We start from the raw sequence: 16852 nt of genomic DNA on the forward strand, positions 1-16852 counted from the left end.
ATTTCAAAAAATAATACTACAGAAAACAAAGTAACCATGGGTCACACTGAAAAATGGGATGTATGCCAAAGAGGGCTTTTGTTTTCAAGCAGTTCTAAGTGTATAATAGGTGCTCATTCTTTTTCATTGACCTTTGTGATATGACTGAACCTTAAAGGTTGATAATGTAATCTCAACTTGTTTTCTATAGCTATTAGGTAAGAAATTGTTGTAAAGAACTGTTAAATCGCATTTTCCCTTATCATCACAAGCTATATTTTAAGGAAACAGCAGTTGATATGAGATGGGGGATAACACCCTGTATCCTTAAACCATTAACGTGCACTGCTTCAAAATTAATGAAAAACAGAAATAACCCAATTAGTTAACATTTGCATTCACTCTGTGGTTGCTTTTGGCTGGTAACAGTGCCAAGCAAACTGTAGTCCTCCTGTGGCATGGGGAGTGTTTTTGCGGGGGGGGAGTGGCGGGTGGGGGATGGATGGAGCTGGCAGCGGTTGTATCAGAGGGAAAAAGGAAATTAATGATGAAAGAAAGATGTAGTCTAAGTCAGACTTGGCATTTGAAGAAGCATTCTGCTGGAGAAGATGTTATCACTGTAATAAGGGCATCCAGCATGAAGACATTCTGCCTTTTCCACCGCCCTGGTTTGGCATTGTTTGCCTGTCAGCCGTGGTCGCCTGTACAGGGCATCCCCACAGCCGAATGTGCGCGCACGTAGCCTTGATCCGACCGAGAACAGAGACAGGGCCATTTTCGGCAGACAGCAGTGGGGATGCACCGCCTCTGATCCGGCTCTCCTGCCTGACACTGCGCCAGGAGGGAGTTAAAACGCTGGAGCGAGCGTGGCTGCGTTTAAAATACACCCAGGAGTGCCATCCTGTGGCGAGGAGCTGGCGGGAGCGGGCGCGGCGCGCCCGTGTCCCGGTGTGCCTGTGTCCCGGTGTGCCTGTGTCCCTGCGTGCCTGTGTCCCTGCGTGCCTGTGTCCCGGCGTGCCTGTGTCCCGGTGTGCCTGTGGTGTCCCTGCGTGCCTGTGTCCCGATATGCCTGTGTCCCTGCGTGCCTGTGTCCCTGCGTGCCTGTGTCCCGGTGTGCCTGTGTCCCTGCGTGCCTGTGTCCCAGTGTGCCTGTGTCCCGATATGCCTGTGTCCCTGCGTGCCTGTGTCCCGATGTGCCCGTGTCCCTGCGTGCCTGTGTCCCTACGTGCCTGTGTCCCTGCGTGCCTGTGTCCCGGCACCCAGAGCGGAGGGAGCGCACCCAGAGCGGAGGGAGCGCACCCAGAGCGGAGCGGAGCGCACCCGGCACGGAGCGCGTTCCCTCTCGCACCATCTGAGCTGCGCCGGAGGAGCAGCGCTCGCACGCGTCTTCTGGTTCTCCTCTGGAAACGTTTTTTTTTCAAGTCTCCATGATTCAGTTGTCAGATATTCGCTGTCAGGTTCACCAGATATATTTCAGAAACTGACCTGAGAACTCAAATGTAAGGCAAGCTGACCTTTTTTAAGAGAAATGAGAAAGCTGTTGTGTATCGTGCATATCTATTGACCAAGTCTTGTTACCTCATGAGTTCTTTAGCTGTTTGAAAGCTGACACTTGCCTACATCCTTTTGTAGGAACTAATAAGTCAGACTGAGGTCGGATCACACAGTGCCTCAAATAAAGCATTTTTCATTAATACAGTTCTGTAGTGGGATCACAAGAATAACAGAGACACACAGTCTAGAAATACCATTGTCTCGGGGTGGTAGAAAGTTTCTGACTATGGAATACATGTAGCAATAGTTCTGCTATTTGCACATTGGTCTTTAATTCATAAATATGTTTAACTCTTAAAATAAGAAAATTATGTGTAATCAATGGATTTAAGCCATTATTCTTGACTTAGCAACAGGCCAGAGTTTTACTTCTTTCCTAGTTGTCATCAAAATACTAAGAAACTTAGAGTTCAATTTTTTTTATTTTTCCATTTTATATATGTCATACTTTGTTCATTATTTCAAATTAATTATTTCAAAGCACATTTTAAAAAAAGGAAATACTTTGCCAGCCTCTGGGTGACAAGTAGATGACAACAGTTTCCCAGCCCAGCGCTCAGAGTGGATCAGCCACTGTTCCCTTTTGCAGAATTGACTGTCATTAGTGCTGCTCCTTGGAGAGACTGATGGCTCACCCACAGAGACCTCTTCAGTCTTAGGTTAAATATAGGTAAGGCAAGATGGTCAGGAATTGACAGCAGGGGAAGAAGGAACTTCTACTGTAAATTAAATTAATGTTTAAAATAAGAATTTTACTGGAGATCTTTACACATTCATACACCTTGGTGGATTTGTCAGGTACCATATTAAACATAAAAAGACCACATTTCAGTGTATCATTAGCCTAATGATTATTCCTCATTAGTAACACTTGATCAAAGTTCTGTAGTGATCAGAATCCCAGGAGGTTTTAGAATAACTCATTTTACCTTCTGGGCACAACATAGGTAGAGTATAATAGGATGCCAGCCCAAGCATACAGACAGGGGAACGAACCTTTAAAACTTTCCCTAAATTTTCAGTGCCTCAGTTGTACACATTGTATCCTGCAGATTTTCAAACAACCAGCAACCAGGTTGGGCACCCACTCAGGAATGTCTTCTGTGCATGCAGTGTGCAACTGGCTGGCAGATGCCCAGACAGCCGAGTTCCTGATGGCTGGGACATCGCTTGTCCCACGTGGCATCACGGGGACAGGTGATCTGTGTGAATCCGGTGACTCCAAATGCAGCTGACTTACTCCGTATGCACACTGGTTCAGGAAAAAGCTGTTTCTGTTGGCTGATCTAAATGTTTAGTTCCTAACCTGGGCACTCCTCCTCACCACTGGGATGGGCAGGTAGGAGTGGATTGCCTTATTCCAGCTTCCTGCTCAGCCAGTGCACACCACACACCTGTGCAGCACAGGCAGAAAGGTGAGGAGGAGGAGGAGGAGGAATTCGTGCTGCTGACAGGGGATTAAATGTAGCCATGGCCTCCCTCTGAAATCCCTCAGCCTTCAAAGGAAAGCTAAAGGGAATACCTGAGTACACACAGTGCCATGAAGGCCCACAGTACACCTCACACAAAACCTCTTGAGGATGTGGAGGACTCTTTCTCAAACATTCTGTGGTTTTTTATTTATTACATGTGTTAAAGAAGGGCCTTGGAGCACAGGTTACTTGAGTAATGGTTTTAGAGAAAAGCCAGTGAGGCAACACTGACTCCTTTTCAGTAAGAGTTACTGTGTTTTTGCAGTGTAGGTTCGTGATCAAACAGGGACACCACAGAATCAATGAAGTTGGCATGGACTTCTGGAGAGAACAGAGTCAGCTACAGGAGATTGCTCAGGGTTTTGTCTTGTTCAGGTTTGATTATTTTCAAGGATGGAGACTCCACAGCCTTTGTGGGCAATATTACACTGTTCAAAAATCCTCACAGGGAAAATCTTTTTCTTACATTTAAATGCTTTCCTGTATTTGTGCCTGTTTCCTTCAGTCCTTTCACTGTCCTACCCTTGAGAAGAGTGTGGCTCCATGTCCCCTACTTCCTTGCATTGGATCATGGAATCATAAAATGTCTTGGGTTGAAAGGGACTTTGAAGATCATTTAATTCTAACCCCCTTCCATGGGCAAAGATGCCTTCCTGTAGACCTGGTTGCTCAAATCCCCATCCATGGGGATGATCCATCCCCATCCTGGCCTTGAACACTTCCAGGGATGGGTCATACACAACTTCTCTGGGCAACCTGTTCCAGTGCTTCACCCCCTTCACAGTGAGGAGTTCCTTCTTAATATGAGATGCTTGGGCTATGAGTAGTCTGAGTGTGCCAGACTGTGCAGAGTGACAGCTGTCACCAGATGTACCCTGTCGAAGAGTGCCTCGTTTTAGCCCTGAGCAGAAGCAACACCCTGGTCTATTTTATTTTTCATGTAATTTGGTATCCAGAGAGTGTAAAATCTGCAAGCCTTCACTGCTGGCACTTGGATCTGCATAGTAGTGGGATGTGCAGATAAAGCTCCCAGTGATCACACTACAGCTGACTGATTTGAGGGGCAGCAGGTGTAGCTTAGAGGGAAAACATGCCTCAGTCAGCTCTCTGTTACCTGCCTGGCAGCAGGAGAGGGGGATCCAAATAGAAAATGTGAACAGCTTCCCAGGGCTTCTTAGCAATGACGATGACAAATGGCTCCAATACCCTAATTTGTGATGGGTTCATAGATTTTAATGAAAAAAAAAAAGAAGAATCATATGACATATTTTATAATATTTTTAGGATTGTTAGACAAGGAAGCATAAATCTTTCCCTTTTAATGAAATCCACCTGAAATACCTGAAATACAGTCAAGTGCCATTGATTTCAAATGATAGTACAAGTATGCTTAAAGTCAAGCATGTGTGCAAGAGCTTTGCTGGGCTAAAATCTTTATGAAATGTATAATTGTATAAAATGTATAAAAAGTAAAATTTTGGAAATATTTTAAACTAATAGTTCTTTAAAAGTTTCTTCTTGTATTCACCAACAAAGGAAAATATATCAAGGAGAATTTTGGTCCTAACTATCACTTGGACGTATCTAACTTACATTTACTTAAACCTACTATATGTTGAATAAACCTGAATTGATTGTTAAAGCCCTGATTTAGTCACTTCCTGCATTTGATTAAATGTGATCTTTTCTTGCATGTTCATGTAGCAAGAAATGGAGAGATAACTTTGTAAAGTTCATGGTTGGAGTGTAATACGAAAAAATTAATTAGAGCAGATGAGGATTCTTGTATAAGTAGATCCATTTAATGGTAAGAAAGCTTAAGCACACAGACTGTTTTTTAATTTTTAATTTTTTTTACTGCTTAGAAGATAAACTTTGCTACAGTTTTTTATTTTTTATTTTGCTCAGGGCAACATAATTTCTTGACAGCTGATGTTTGAAGTAATCTGCCTCCTTTGAGATTAGTGATATATCCAAGATTATCTATATCTCAGAGCCTTTCCATAATTATAAATTGCATGATGGAGAGAAAAATTCATCTTTCACTGCATAAGTAAATATTAATTTCTTTGCTTTGAGTTGAAAAAAAGGAATGTAGTCCATCTCTTCTCTCTCGTTTGGCCTATTAAGATATTGTATCTACAAACAGAAAACTACTTATTGCAAATAAATTAAAGTTACTAGTTACAATGAATTAAAAATACATTGGTTTTTTGAAGATGAAGAATGAAGAGCCTGGAAAATGCCTGAAGAAAATAGGGAGGATCAAGATCAGTAAAACTGACATATGTGTGTATGATAAGCAACATAAGATTGCTAAATTGTGTTTTCTATAAATGTATCCAGGGTACATCTCTTCCACAAACTGACCTGTTGACAGAGTTGTAGGTGATGGAATTCTGCACTGTAACTACTAATTGCTCACTTTCATTATAAAAATAGTAAAAAGTGAAACGAAAAGGTATTCTGAACACAGTTAAAGCCAGAAGAACAGGATGTAAAACTCGAAGGTATCTGAAAACTGCTTCGTTTGAGGAAAATAGAAACCTCCTTTCAAACTGAGCCAACCATCTTCATCCTCATTGCATCATGCAGGGAGAGGCTGATCACTTCTGTCTCAGTGCACTGGTAACAGGCACTTTCCAAATGTTACTTTAACAGCTGGAGGAGTCCATTGAAGGAAATAACATTTACAGTTGAGTCCAGGTCTCCTCAAAGAGAGCATTTTTTGGTAATGATTGTGGTGGAGTGAATGGCAGCCATCTCTAATGCTCCTCATGTGCATTGTCCCACTTCTGTCCAGACACTGAACTTTATTTACATTCACTAATCACTGTCTCTTACTGAGCATGCTCCAATATGAAACCTTCTATGATGCTGTTTAAATACTACATAATGTCGTAGAAGTTAAATTAGCAAACAGCATTTGTCATAGAAGGTGAAATAACAGACCTTTAGCTTAGCTGTGGCTTCAGAGATCACTTAACAGGAACTCTAAAGGGAAACATAGTTTAGCAATTGCTTATGGAGATTTTCTACATTTTTTTTCAGGTGTCAGGCAAATGAGTGAGATCTACACCTGGGTAGCTGTGCTGTTTACAAAGTGTGAGGCCTTTCTGAAGGGTCCATGAATGTTGGCTGGGCTTCATGATTTTTGATAGCCTTATACCACACAGGCACTAGATACAAGCAGCTTTTACTCCTACTGCATAGTGATCATCTGCTGGCACTGAAGGAACAACTGACAGATTTCTCTAGTTTTCCAAATCTGTTTCTGAAGGGGCATCTTTCACATGCTGAGGCATAATTCGCTTTTCAGTGGGAAACGTGGGCAAGGCAACAACAGCAATTAGAAGTTAAAACTTTTGGAACTTCAGTTTCTTGAGGGAATTCGAGGCAGATTTTAGGAGAGAGAAAGCTCTCCTGCATTTATATGCTGCTTTGTTACTCTGCAGACTCTTCTTGTTAGCATCATGTAGCATGTAGAAATCAGATTTGGGGTTTATTGCACTACGTGTTGTGCAAACAAAGTAAGGAGATATGCCTTCTTCAGTGAGATTAAAACAGTCTCAGGGATGGATAAATAAATAAATGAGCATAGCAGGTATTATGGAAAATGGATAGAAGAGAAGATGAGGAATGTAAGCTTATGCAAAGTTTGTAAGGTTGATATTCTGTTATTACATTGAACAGAATACAGATACCACATTAGCTGTAGGCATCAATTTCTATTAGTACAAATGAGTGGAGCTTGCAGAGTCCTGTGTTTTACTTCCCTTTTGCCAATACTGACAGTTTGACTTGGCAGCATGATATAATACATAAAAGTTTGCTTACTGTATGAGTAACCTTAAAAAATAATAGAATTCGAGGTGATCACCTGAATGTAATCTGCACAAGGTCAAGCAATGCAATGTAAAAGGTAGTGACTGTGACAGGATCTGGTAGCTGTTCATACAGATTGAAGTATTTATTATTCATATTTTATATAGAACCTGAATTATTCTAGGTCATGTCGTAGTCAGAGTAGAAAAGACATCTTTTCTTAATGTTTAAGGAGGAGGGTGTGGGATTCAACTCAATTAACCTTACCAGCTCCCAGGTTACATGTCTCGTGTAAACATGTTGCTTTAGGCTTTGTGTGTAGTCAGTGAAGAAATAAGGGCAGATTCAAAGCACTGCTCATCCCACCTGTCTCCCAACAGATGCTTTAAGGTGCTTTTTTCTTTCACTGACGTGAGAGGGAGCCTTGGTCACCAATCAACAGTAGACACTTTTTTACATTTGATACAGCTGCATGATTCTTGTCTGTAACAACTGACTTGAGTAAAGGTCAGAGACTTCAGTCATCTGTACAGCAGCCTAACAAAATGTCCTTGTGATTTTGAGCTAGACATTTGAGCAGGTATTTTCAAAATTAGTAGTTCTTGTTAAATGTCTGGCTCACGTCCATATTCAATCTCCTCCTCCAGGAAATATTACTTTCCAGCCTCTTAGATATTCGTAACATTAATAAATAAAATGCAAAATAAAATAGTGTAGTAGGATTGTTGTTTATTCAGCTTCACGTGGAACCAAAGTGTTTCTGGAGGAAAAGAAAAGCCCAAATAAAATTATTTATAGCACAAATACACAGCAGTTCCTTGAGACTAATATTTCATGGTGGGTATGGAACTCTTGCAGCTGTGTAATTTCCAATAAGTCATTTTCTTAGTCTTGTGCCCTACCTTCCTGGCATACCAATGAACATCAGAAGAGCTTATGAGGCTTTCAGGTTAGAGTTAACAATAAAACCAGTAATTTTCTCTCAGATGTGTTTAGTATACTGATGTTATTAGTCCCACGTCTGCTAGCCTCTGGACATTTTCCTTCCCAAGACCATCATCAAAACTAACTCTTGATATGACTGTGTTATGAGAAGTATAATATCAGTAGGAAAACAAAACAACAAAAACTCCCATATTACAATCTGACAGCCACATAGCGTCAGTACTAGATCATGTGAAAAATAGACACCAACCCCCATTTCAGCTGTATTGATAGTGCCAGCTCTTTTCCTCCATATTCAAGAATTTTCCACTACTAGGCTACAGCAATTAAAGTTTAATTAAAGCATGAAATTCTCACTGTTAGGGAGTCTGGATGTCTGGAGTCCTTCCTCCCTGGGTAACCTTTTATCGAGGTTAGGGAAACCATCACACTTTCCAATGGCTGCAAAAGTGAACTTGTATGGTTAAAATAATTCCTGCACAGGCTGCTTGAAAGATACCCCAGCAGTTCTAAATACATGACTTGTTACCTTCAAATTGCCCTTTTCCACACTCATGCCATACTCATCCCAGATAAACAGCCTGTCCGTGTTCATTCTTTTCCCACCAGCTCTAATGTTGCTGATTTTACATCGTTATTTATTACAAGGTTGTCCAGTAATTTTTGCTTTGGTCAGTAGTGCTGGTACCCATGTTTGTCCTGTTTCTTGGATTGCTCTCTTGTTAGTGTAGCCTCAAGTCGAGGTGAGCCATCTGCATATGGCATTACTCTTTCTTTTGCAATTTGTTATGCCTGGTAATTTCTCACATTGTTATCTTTCTGTAGTTCATGTTTATTTGCACACATAACCAGAAGCCAGCTTGGTGAAACTGCTGGTGGAAGCACCTTCTTCATCTACTTGGTCTGAATGACCAGAGACAGCCCCCATGGCCAATGATAGCCTGCATGGCCACAGACCTTGAGGGAAACATCCTGCTTCACCTTTTGCTTTCTGCCTGCCTTCCCTCTTAATAGTGCCACAAAATACATGCACATGGTCCAGCCTGTTCCTGCATCTTTTGGCATGTTGTTCGGTATTTCTGGTACTTCCCTTGGCTGCCTTGTGTGGTGGAGTGCTCATTAACCCTTCTCTCTCCTGGACCAGACAATGGCCTGCTTTCTGGTGACTTCCTCCATTCTCTGGCCTTCAAGCCATGTGGAGAAGCTTCCCAGAAAGTGTCAGTTATTACGTACCAGCTGTCTTCCTGGAGATCCTTCATCTTCCATTTATCCAGATTATCTCTGTGACAGTGTAAAGTGATTGAGTGGGAATGGGAATGACTGCATTAAAAGGATCTAAGACCAATGCCAGATTTTTTATGGGGAAGTTGCTCTTCCATCAGCCAGAAAACAAACAGAAGAGTTCAGAGATTGTGTACTCCACCTACCCAGCTGTAGTGGGTTGGCTCTGGTTGGATGCCAGACACCCACCAAAGTGTCTCTGTCACTCCCCTCTGCATCTGGTCAAGGGGGAGAAAATAAAACAAAGAGTTGAGATAAGGACAGAGAGAAATCACCCAGCAAATAGCATCACAGGCAAAACAGATTCTAATTAGAGATATGAATTGAATTTATTACTAACAAAATCAGAGCAGGATAATGAGAAGTAAAATAAGACCTTAAAAACACCTTTCCCCCACCCTTCCTCCTTCACAAGCTCTGCCTCCTCCACCTCAGTGGCACAGAGAGACAGAGAAGGGGGATTATGGCCAGTTCATTAGGGGTTGTGTCTGCTGCTGCTCAGGGAGAGGAGTCCTTCCCCTGCTCCAACCTGGGGTTCCTCCCAAAGGAGACAGTTCTCCATGAACTTCTCTATCCTATGGACAACATTTCTCCACAAACTGCTGCAGCACGGGTCACTCTTTCACAGGATGCAGTCCTTCAAGGACAGACTTCTCCAGCATGGGTCCCCCACAGTCACAAGTTCAATGAGGGCACTGCTCCATGGTTTGCAGATCCCTGCCAGGAGCCTGCTCCAGCACAGGCCTCCTCTCAGGCATCCACCTGCTCTGGTGTGGGCTCCTCCAGGGGCTTTAGGTGGATGTCTGCATCCCCCTGGACACCCATGGGTTGCAGGGGCACAGGTACATCACCATGTGCTGCACCTTGGGCTATAGCAGAATCTCAGCTCTGGTGCCTGGAACATCTCCTGTCCCTTCTCCACTGACCTTGGTGTGGACAGGGCTGATCCTCTCACGCATTCTCACCCTGCTATTCTTTGGCAGTAATTACAACTGTGCAAAACCCTTTTTTAATTCTTCCTAAATATGTTATCCCAGAGGCATTACTATTTCTGGATGGTGCAGACTTGGCCAGCAGGGTCCATCCTGGAGCTGGCTGACACTGGCTCTGCCAAACATGGGGAAACTTCTGGCAGCTTCTCACAGAAGCCACCCCTGTGGCACCCCACTACTAAAACCTGGCTGTGCAAACATCAGCTTAATTCAGGATAACATTTTGAAGGCAACCTGCCAGCATGTGAGTTTGTCTGTAGAAGTCTGCTTATAATACAAAGATAAAATAAATATTTTGGTGTCACAGTGGAACTGTATATTGTAGGTTTTCACAGTTGTTTGCTAGGGAACAGCAAGAAGAAATGGAAAAGTGACGTGTCCAGTCCCTAAAGTAGTTGCTGCTGTTGTTACCACTCATCTGTACAGTGTATCTTCCACTTTGGGCTTACACATGCACTAACAGGATGTTGGAGGCTATTTATTCCTGAGGCAAAAGAAGAGAAACCCAATCATAGGGCAGAATTCTAGACTAAGTAAAATGACTGTATCTCCTTTCATCATCCATCTACTATCAGTTTACATTTCCTTGCCATCAGACCATCATGTCACATTGCAGTCTGAGACAGCACCTGCAAACCAATCAAGCAAAAATATAATGAGAAGGATTATAATTAAGTTTCTCTATCTACAAAAACAAGGATCTCCTTCCACATACATGTGGCTTTTGGTACATCAGAAGACATATCACCATGCTGTGTAATGAGAACTGTGCAGTACTTTCTCTGGTGAAAAGAAGAGAATTTGCACCCTGAGCCTCCTGATTTGTTTTTTATTGACACTTTAGTAGGACAGAAGTTAATACTTAAGATAAAGGGATGAACCTTTGAGTTCAGGTTTGAGCTAAATCCAGTTTTTAAATTACGTAGGGGTTTCTTTATTTTTGGCACAGTGCACATCTTCTGGAAATGGCAATCCACGGCAAGCCAATCATATTGCCACAATAACAGTGCTCTGTAAACAAGATTTCTGTTTGGGTACAATATGAAGGGTGAGCAGACATTGTCCTTTAAGCTGTCCTTGTAGGTAAAAACAGGCCCTATCAAATTCAGCTTAGACCAGGATTTCATCAAAGAGAGAGATTTAACAAATCATATTTAGAAGACATAAAATATGACTTTCTGATCACTTTATTATGTGTTATTTATTTAAATGTACCCTGACTCAGTTACAATTCTGTTTCTGTAAAATATTTTGCTTTCCATACAAATTGCTGAAAAGAATTTTCAAAATATCAGTGTGTGATAAGCACTTGGTATTCGTAGGATCTTCTGAAAAGCCCATCTGCTATGCAAATTAATATCTAAGAGTAATTTCTGAATGGGGATTCATAAAGGCATGGTTCAGAAAAACAATTAGCATATGTTTACCTTTCAGTGATTTCTGTGAAATACAGACTTTTATTTGAATATTTATACAATGAGGAATGATTTCCCAAGCTGAGGTTGTACTCATTACAACTAGTAATATCAATATTTACTTATTAACGGATTTGAATTTTATTTGCTCATTCCTCCACCAGATTCAATATCCGGTGGTGGAAAATGCATTAATTTGTTCAGTTATTCACGAAGCATGTCGTACATGGTTGTGTTATTCCCCACCCAGTTGCTTTCAGGAGCACGTTTTCCCAGCTGACTCTTTCCGTCCTGTCCCCTAGTGCACCTGGTGGACATCTGGAATGTGATAGAAGCCTTGCGGGAGAACGCCCTGAACAACCTGGACCCCAGCATGGAACTGAGCGTGGCTCGCCTGGAAGCTGTGATTTCAACCATCTTCTACCAGCTCAACAAACGGATGCCAACCACCCATCAGATCAACGTGGAGCAGTCCATCAGCCTGCTCCTCAACTTCCTGCTAGCAGCCTTTGATCCGTGAGTCTGCCTTTCTGCCTCCTCTCCCAGCTGCTGAAGGGATTTTACTTCCTCCAGAAATATCTCTTGAAGTCAATTGAACAGGCTCAATTCTGTCTCAAATAATGAGCATGTGAATAGTGCTAACTAGGGAGATAACCTAAATTAAGGGCCTCTGCTTTCCTTTTTTTCAAGCCAAATTCAGCACAACTGTGTTTTCATCCAGCTACTCAGACTTGTTCCAGTTTATATCAAAGAAAAATTATCTACAGAAACAAATTCACATGCGCTTCTAATTTGGCTTGTTCTTTATTGACACACCAGTGGCTGACACCACTGCAATGCCTCTGCAGCAGTGCCATGGGTTAATAACTCATTATTTTGAAAGAGCTCATTTCCCTGCAAGTTCTTGCAGCTGTAAGCAATTTTTTTTCTGGCTCATGCCAGTGCAGCGTGATTTTGAGACCATAACAAAAATAGGATTAAAGACCTGGAGGTGATGAAATTCATGTTGTTTATTACTGCATGGGACTCATATTACAAAAAGAACAAGTTTGAGATAGAGCAAACCACTTACATTTATGAGTATTCTGTGTATACCTATTACAGTTGCTGAATACATAGTTGGCAACCTGTGGTGCAATATTTGCAGTCCTCAAAACTGAGTTATTGGAGAACAGTGGTTAAGTCTGACAGAAGCAGATGTTGTCACTTTATGGCTTATTTTTTGAAAATTCACCAGCAGAAAACACTGACCATTAAACATTAAGATAAGGATGCTTCCCCTCTCTCTTCCCAGTCCTCTCTCTTGCTGCCCTGGTACTGGGTGTCACTGAGCCCCTCTCGGTGCCAGACCAGCCCGTGGCTCAGTCACCATGGCAACGGGGAGAAAAAGTAGGTGTTCCACATGAGAAGGCTGCACTCAACCTCTCCTCATGCCCCTCTGAGAGGAAGAAAAGCCAATCCATTGTGAAATCATAGCCTTGAGGAATATTTTCCTCTCCTCAAGGGCAATAAAAGAAGGAATGGGCATTTTAATTCATACCATTGTGGCTGTGACAAGCACACTAAAGGATGCTGGAAATGATCAGATGCATTTATTGCTGCATGCCACAAATAAACTGCTTCCTGGCTGGTAAACACAGGGAAGGATCCTGGACTGTGGAAACAAGACTGTGATAATGTGCTTATTTTGTAGCTCACTGTAAAGGGGTAAAGAACTCAACTACACAACACAGCTACTTGCAGCAAAACAAAATAGAGGAATTTAGTTCCCTGGAGGGAATCTGAGAATGTTTTTAAGGGGATAGTGTTTTGCTTTCCCTGTAAACATCCCACGTGCTGTGGTTCATGATCTGTTTCTGGGCTCCCATCAGGGCCCCCCCAGGTAAGGAAGCTGTGACCCTCACTCTATTTGTCAAGCAGCAGCTCAGTCTGTTGTGCTGCCTCTGAGTGTAGTGCATGGGATGCACTTCCTAGAAGAGCAGAGACACCCCAGGAATCCCTAGGAAGAGGCTCCCAGCTCTGGGGTCAGAGATAGGGACTAGCTGCCTATCACCCCATATTTGATACACCAAACATATGAGATGAGGTTCGGGTGCAATCTGAGATACAGGTTTTGTGGAGATATGTGTCAGCTAGGTCTCTCTGTACTGTAATGGAAGTCTAGACAACTGTCACAAATAAAGGCATATCAGTTAAGCATCTGATTCTCTATGTGCCCTACACTTTAGTATGACTCATATCATTGAAGTTTTGTGTTGGATATTGCTTTAACAGCCACTAGTGGTTCAGGTTTCCTGGTTTCTGGGAAACAGAGGGAGGGAGGTGGCTCTACGTGCTACAGGGACAGCATGAGAGCTGCTGGGGTCTAACCAGAGCTGCTGTCCCTGCTTTCTGTGCTACTCCTTTCCCTTCCCTCCAGTGCAGCAGAAAGGTGGTTCTCTGCTGGAAGTTAGAAGTTGGTGGAAGGAGCAGCAAGGTCCTTTCTTGTGGTCTCATGTTCAGAGAGAAGCAATGCTTTGCATGCCATCCAGAGGGACTGGGCAGGCTGGAGAAGTGGGCCCTCATCAAGTTTAGCAAGGTCAAGTGCAAGGTGCTGCAGGTCCAGAGAAGGTGGGGCAGTTTTTCATGTCCGGTTTGGAATCCAGAGTGGAGAAACGGAGTCTACCACCTAACATACATGAAAGGACCACAAGGGACAAGTTATTTCATGTTTTAAAATCTAATAAGCCTGCCACTGTCTCATTTATTTAGTTCTAGTTAATATATATGTTGCTCTTTGTGTACTGTACTGGCTGAAGATCCTCCAAACTTTAAACAGAGCCTCTTTCTTCTTTTATAGCCTGCTGAAAACCTGGCAGGTTTCTCTGCCCTCTGGCAAGGAGTGTTTCCTTAGGCCTGCAATACAGATGTCTTCTCAGGAGCTAAAACTTGGCTAGCAAAACACAAAAGGAATCACAGTGTACTGCCATGGCATGTGGGCCAACTTGGCCACTGCCGGTGCTGAGCTTACATCCCGTTTTTTTCCTGGGTTTTTTATCGCCTTGGGCATTCATTAGGCCCACAGATAATTATATTTCTCTGCTCCTTAACCCTGAAAGAAGAAAAAGTGGGGAAAAATTTTAGTGTATAGAATTTCATGAGAGACTGAATGTGATGTTCCTTCATGCTTCTAAAAGTAAACTAAAGCACAACGTAATAAAACAGCAAGCCAACAAATTCAAAATTCACAAATGGAAATACTTATCCAATTAATTTATCATTAGTCTGTGGAAGTCAGCATCGTCTGACAGACCCTGACAGACCAAAACCAGTGAGCAGAATGAGGTGGTCAGACTTTAAAAAATCTAGACAGAAACATGCCTGATCTACATTTTGAACCACACATTAAAACTGGGCAATAGTTTTTGCTTCAAGGCCTAAGGTGATTAACTGACTTTATGAATCAATAGCACACTTCCTTCATTGGCACACCAAGTGCTATGTAAAAAGTAAAAACCTCTCCGAAAAAATCCTCCCAGGCTGGTGTCAAAGTCTAGGCAGCAAGGTGGAATGTCAGCCTCGTTCAGTCGAGTTCTCCAAAAAACTCCTTTTAAACAGAGTGTGAAATATTCTGTGCTAGATCATCTCCAGCTATTCCTGCTGCAAAGTTTAACTGATAAGAAAATAGCTGAATTTTCTCTGTTCCTTTACATATACTGTCCTGTGAATGGAATTATGGGCCCTGGGCTATGAAGTAGACTCTGCCTTGCTGGGGAGGGCTTGACTTCTGCAGAGAAGAGAGGAAATATTCATGGCCTTTGTTTAATCAAATGAACATTTGAATTGTACTGATTTCAGTACATAAAGATGATTAATATCTACTTTGGAAATACAACTCCTTGCTCATTCATCTATGCAGAGCAGTAAAGTGTTTAATTCCCTCTCTTCTCCACCTTTGCTATTCATTGAAAGCCACAGAGGCATTTACAAAGGAAGTCCAGCAAAAACGCATTTGAGATTTGGGCATTAGGCATTTTGCTCTCCTACATGAAAAAATCTTGCTAAGTGACAATGAAATTTCATCTCTAAAACCTCGTTGTGAAAATGGAAATTTGTAATTACAGCTTCTGACATTTCAGAATTGACTGCCTTGATTACGATGGGTAGTAGCCAATAACTCAAGAACTTTCGTTACTTTTGCAAAAGATACCTTAAAGTATTGGGAGGGCACCACTTAAGCCTCAGTAGTGAGAAAAATTGTATTTTCTCAATGTCCTTTTCATGGGTCACATTTGCTGTTTCTAAAGATGTGATGCTATTTCTTGATAGCTTACCCCACCATATGGCTGTCTCAGTGTGGATGTTGCTAGAGATCCTGACAAATGACAGTGTCATCTATTTGGTACCACTCTCCTTGGTGACCCAACAGGCAAAATCAGGCCCTGGAGCTGGGCTCAGCCTTGTATGGTCTGTGGATTTTGTCAGGCAGTCTGTGGGGTTTCCTTGCTCTGGGGACAGGCTGTCCCTCTCTGCAACTATGCAGTGGAAGAGGAAACCTGCTCTGCTCTGGGTCTAAAAGCATGTATAATTTTTTGTCCTTTTTTCCCCAAGCAGCAGGATATAACCTTCAACCCTGGCCATCATTCCATTTCCTAAGTACTCCATCCTGTATTGTTGTTAAGTGCACATCAGCTTCAAGGTTTGCTTTTGACATCACTTACGCCTCATGCTGAAGAGTAACCTCAGTAAGAGGGGTGCAATATAAAATCAAAATATTTGCTGTGCTCTCCTATTTCCACTAGTAAAATTTATTTCTCTTTGCATTAGCCAGTCCAAAGCTGCTTTCAGGGAGCCCTGACTTCTACTGAGATCTTCCAGCTGCTGGGAGCTGCTTCAGCATTTGCTTGTGCCCAGCAAACATTGTGAGGCCCCAGTGCTGCCAGTCCAGGGCATCTGTAGTGCTTAGACATAGCTTAGGGCAAATGATCCACATGGTATTGGCGAGTCTTAGGCCCCATTACCCTGCCTGTTCATCAGCCATATATGTTTAAATATGCATGTGTGTGCATGCACACACACACACACATTTGGAGGGCAAATTGGGTTTATACATGTGATGCTTTTAGGAATACAAATGACCAATACAAAATACAGTGTCAAAACTAATCAACTCAAATGGAGAGATTGAAGAGATAAATGATCTCTTTTTCTGTTCATCTCTTCCATGACCGTTTGAGTATGGGAAAAGCCAATGGCTCTAGGGTGGAAAGCTGAAGCCAAGTTGATATGTGTCTGCCATGCAAAAATATAATCCTATTAGTAAATGTAACTAAACCTCCTGGGAAAAATCATCTAAATCTGAAGCACTTCCACATGGGCTTTTTTTTTTTAATCTCTAAATCTTCCATTG

The 16852-nt window shown here is 42.3% G+C and overlaps 1 protein-coding gene across 9 annotated transcripts in view; it reads left to right on the plus strand.

Moving 5' to 3' along the window:
• Nucleotides 1-16852, plus strand: part of DTNA (dystrobrevin alpha) — a 221195-nt gene that overhangs the window by 141911 nt on the left and 62432 nt on the right. For all 9 annotated transcript variants that reach the window (XM_088174570.1, XM_088174556.1, XM_088174548.1 and 6 more), the window contains one exon: nucleotides 11766-11979. In XM_088174570.1, the coding sequence (XP_088030696.1) occupies nucleotides 11766-11979 (214 nt within the window). The remainder of the gene's footprint in view (nucleotides 1-11765; nucleotides 11980-16852) is intronic.

Source organism: Sturnus vulgaris, chromosome 1 (genome assembly GCF_052056855.1).
Source record: "Sturnus vulgaris isolate bStuVul1 chromosome 1, bStuVul1.hap1, whole genome shotgun sequence".
Lineage (NCBI taxonomy): Eukaryota > Metazoa > Chordata > Aves > Passeriformes > Sturnidae > Sturnus > Sturnus vulgaris.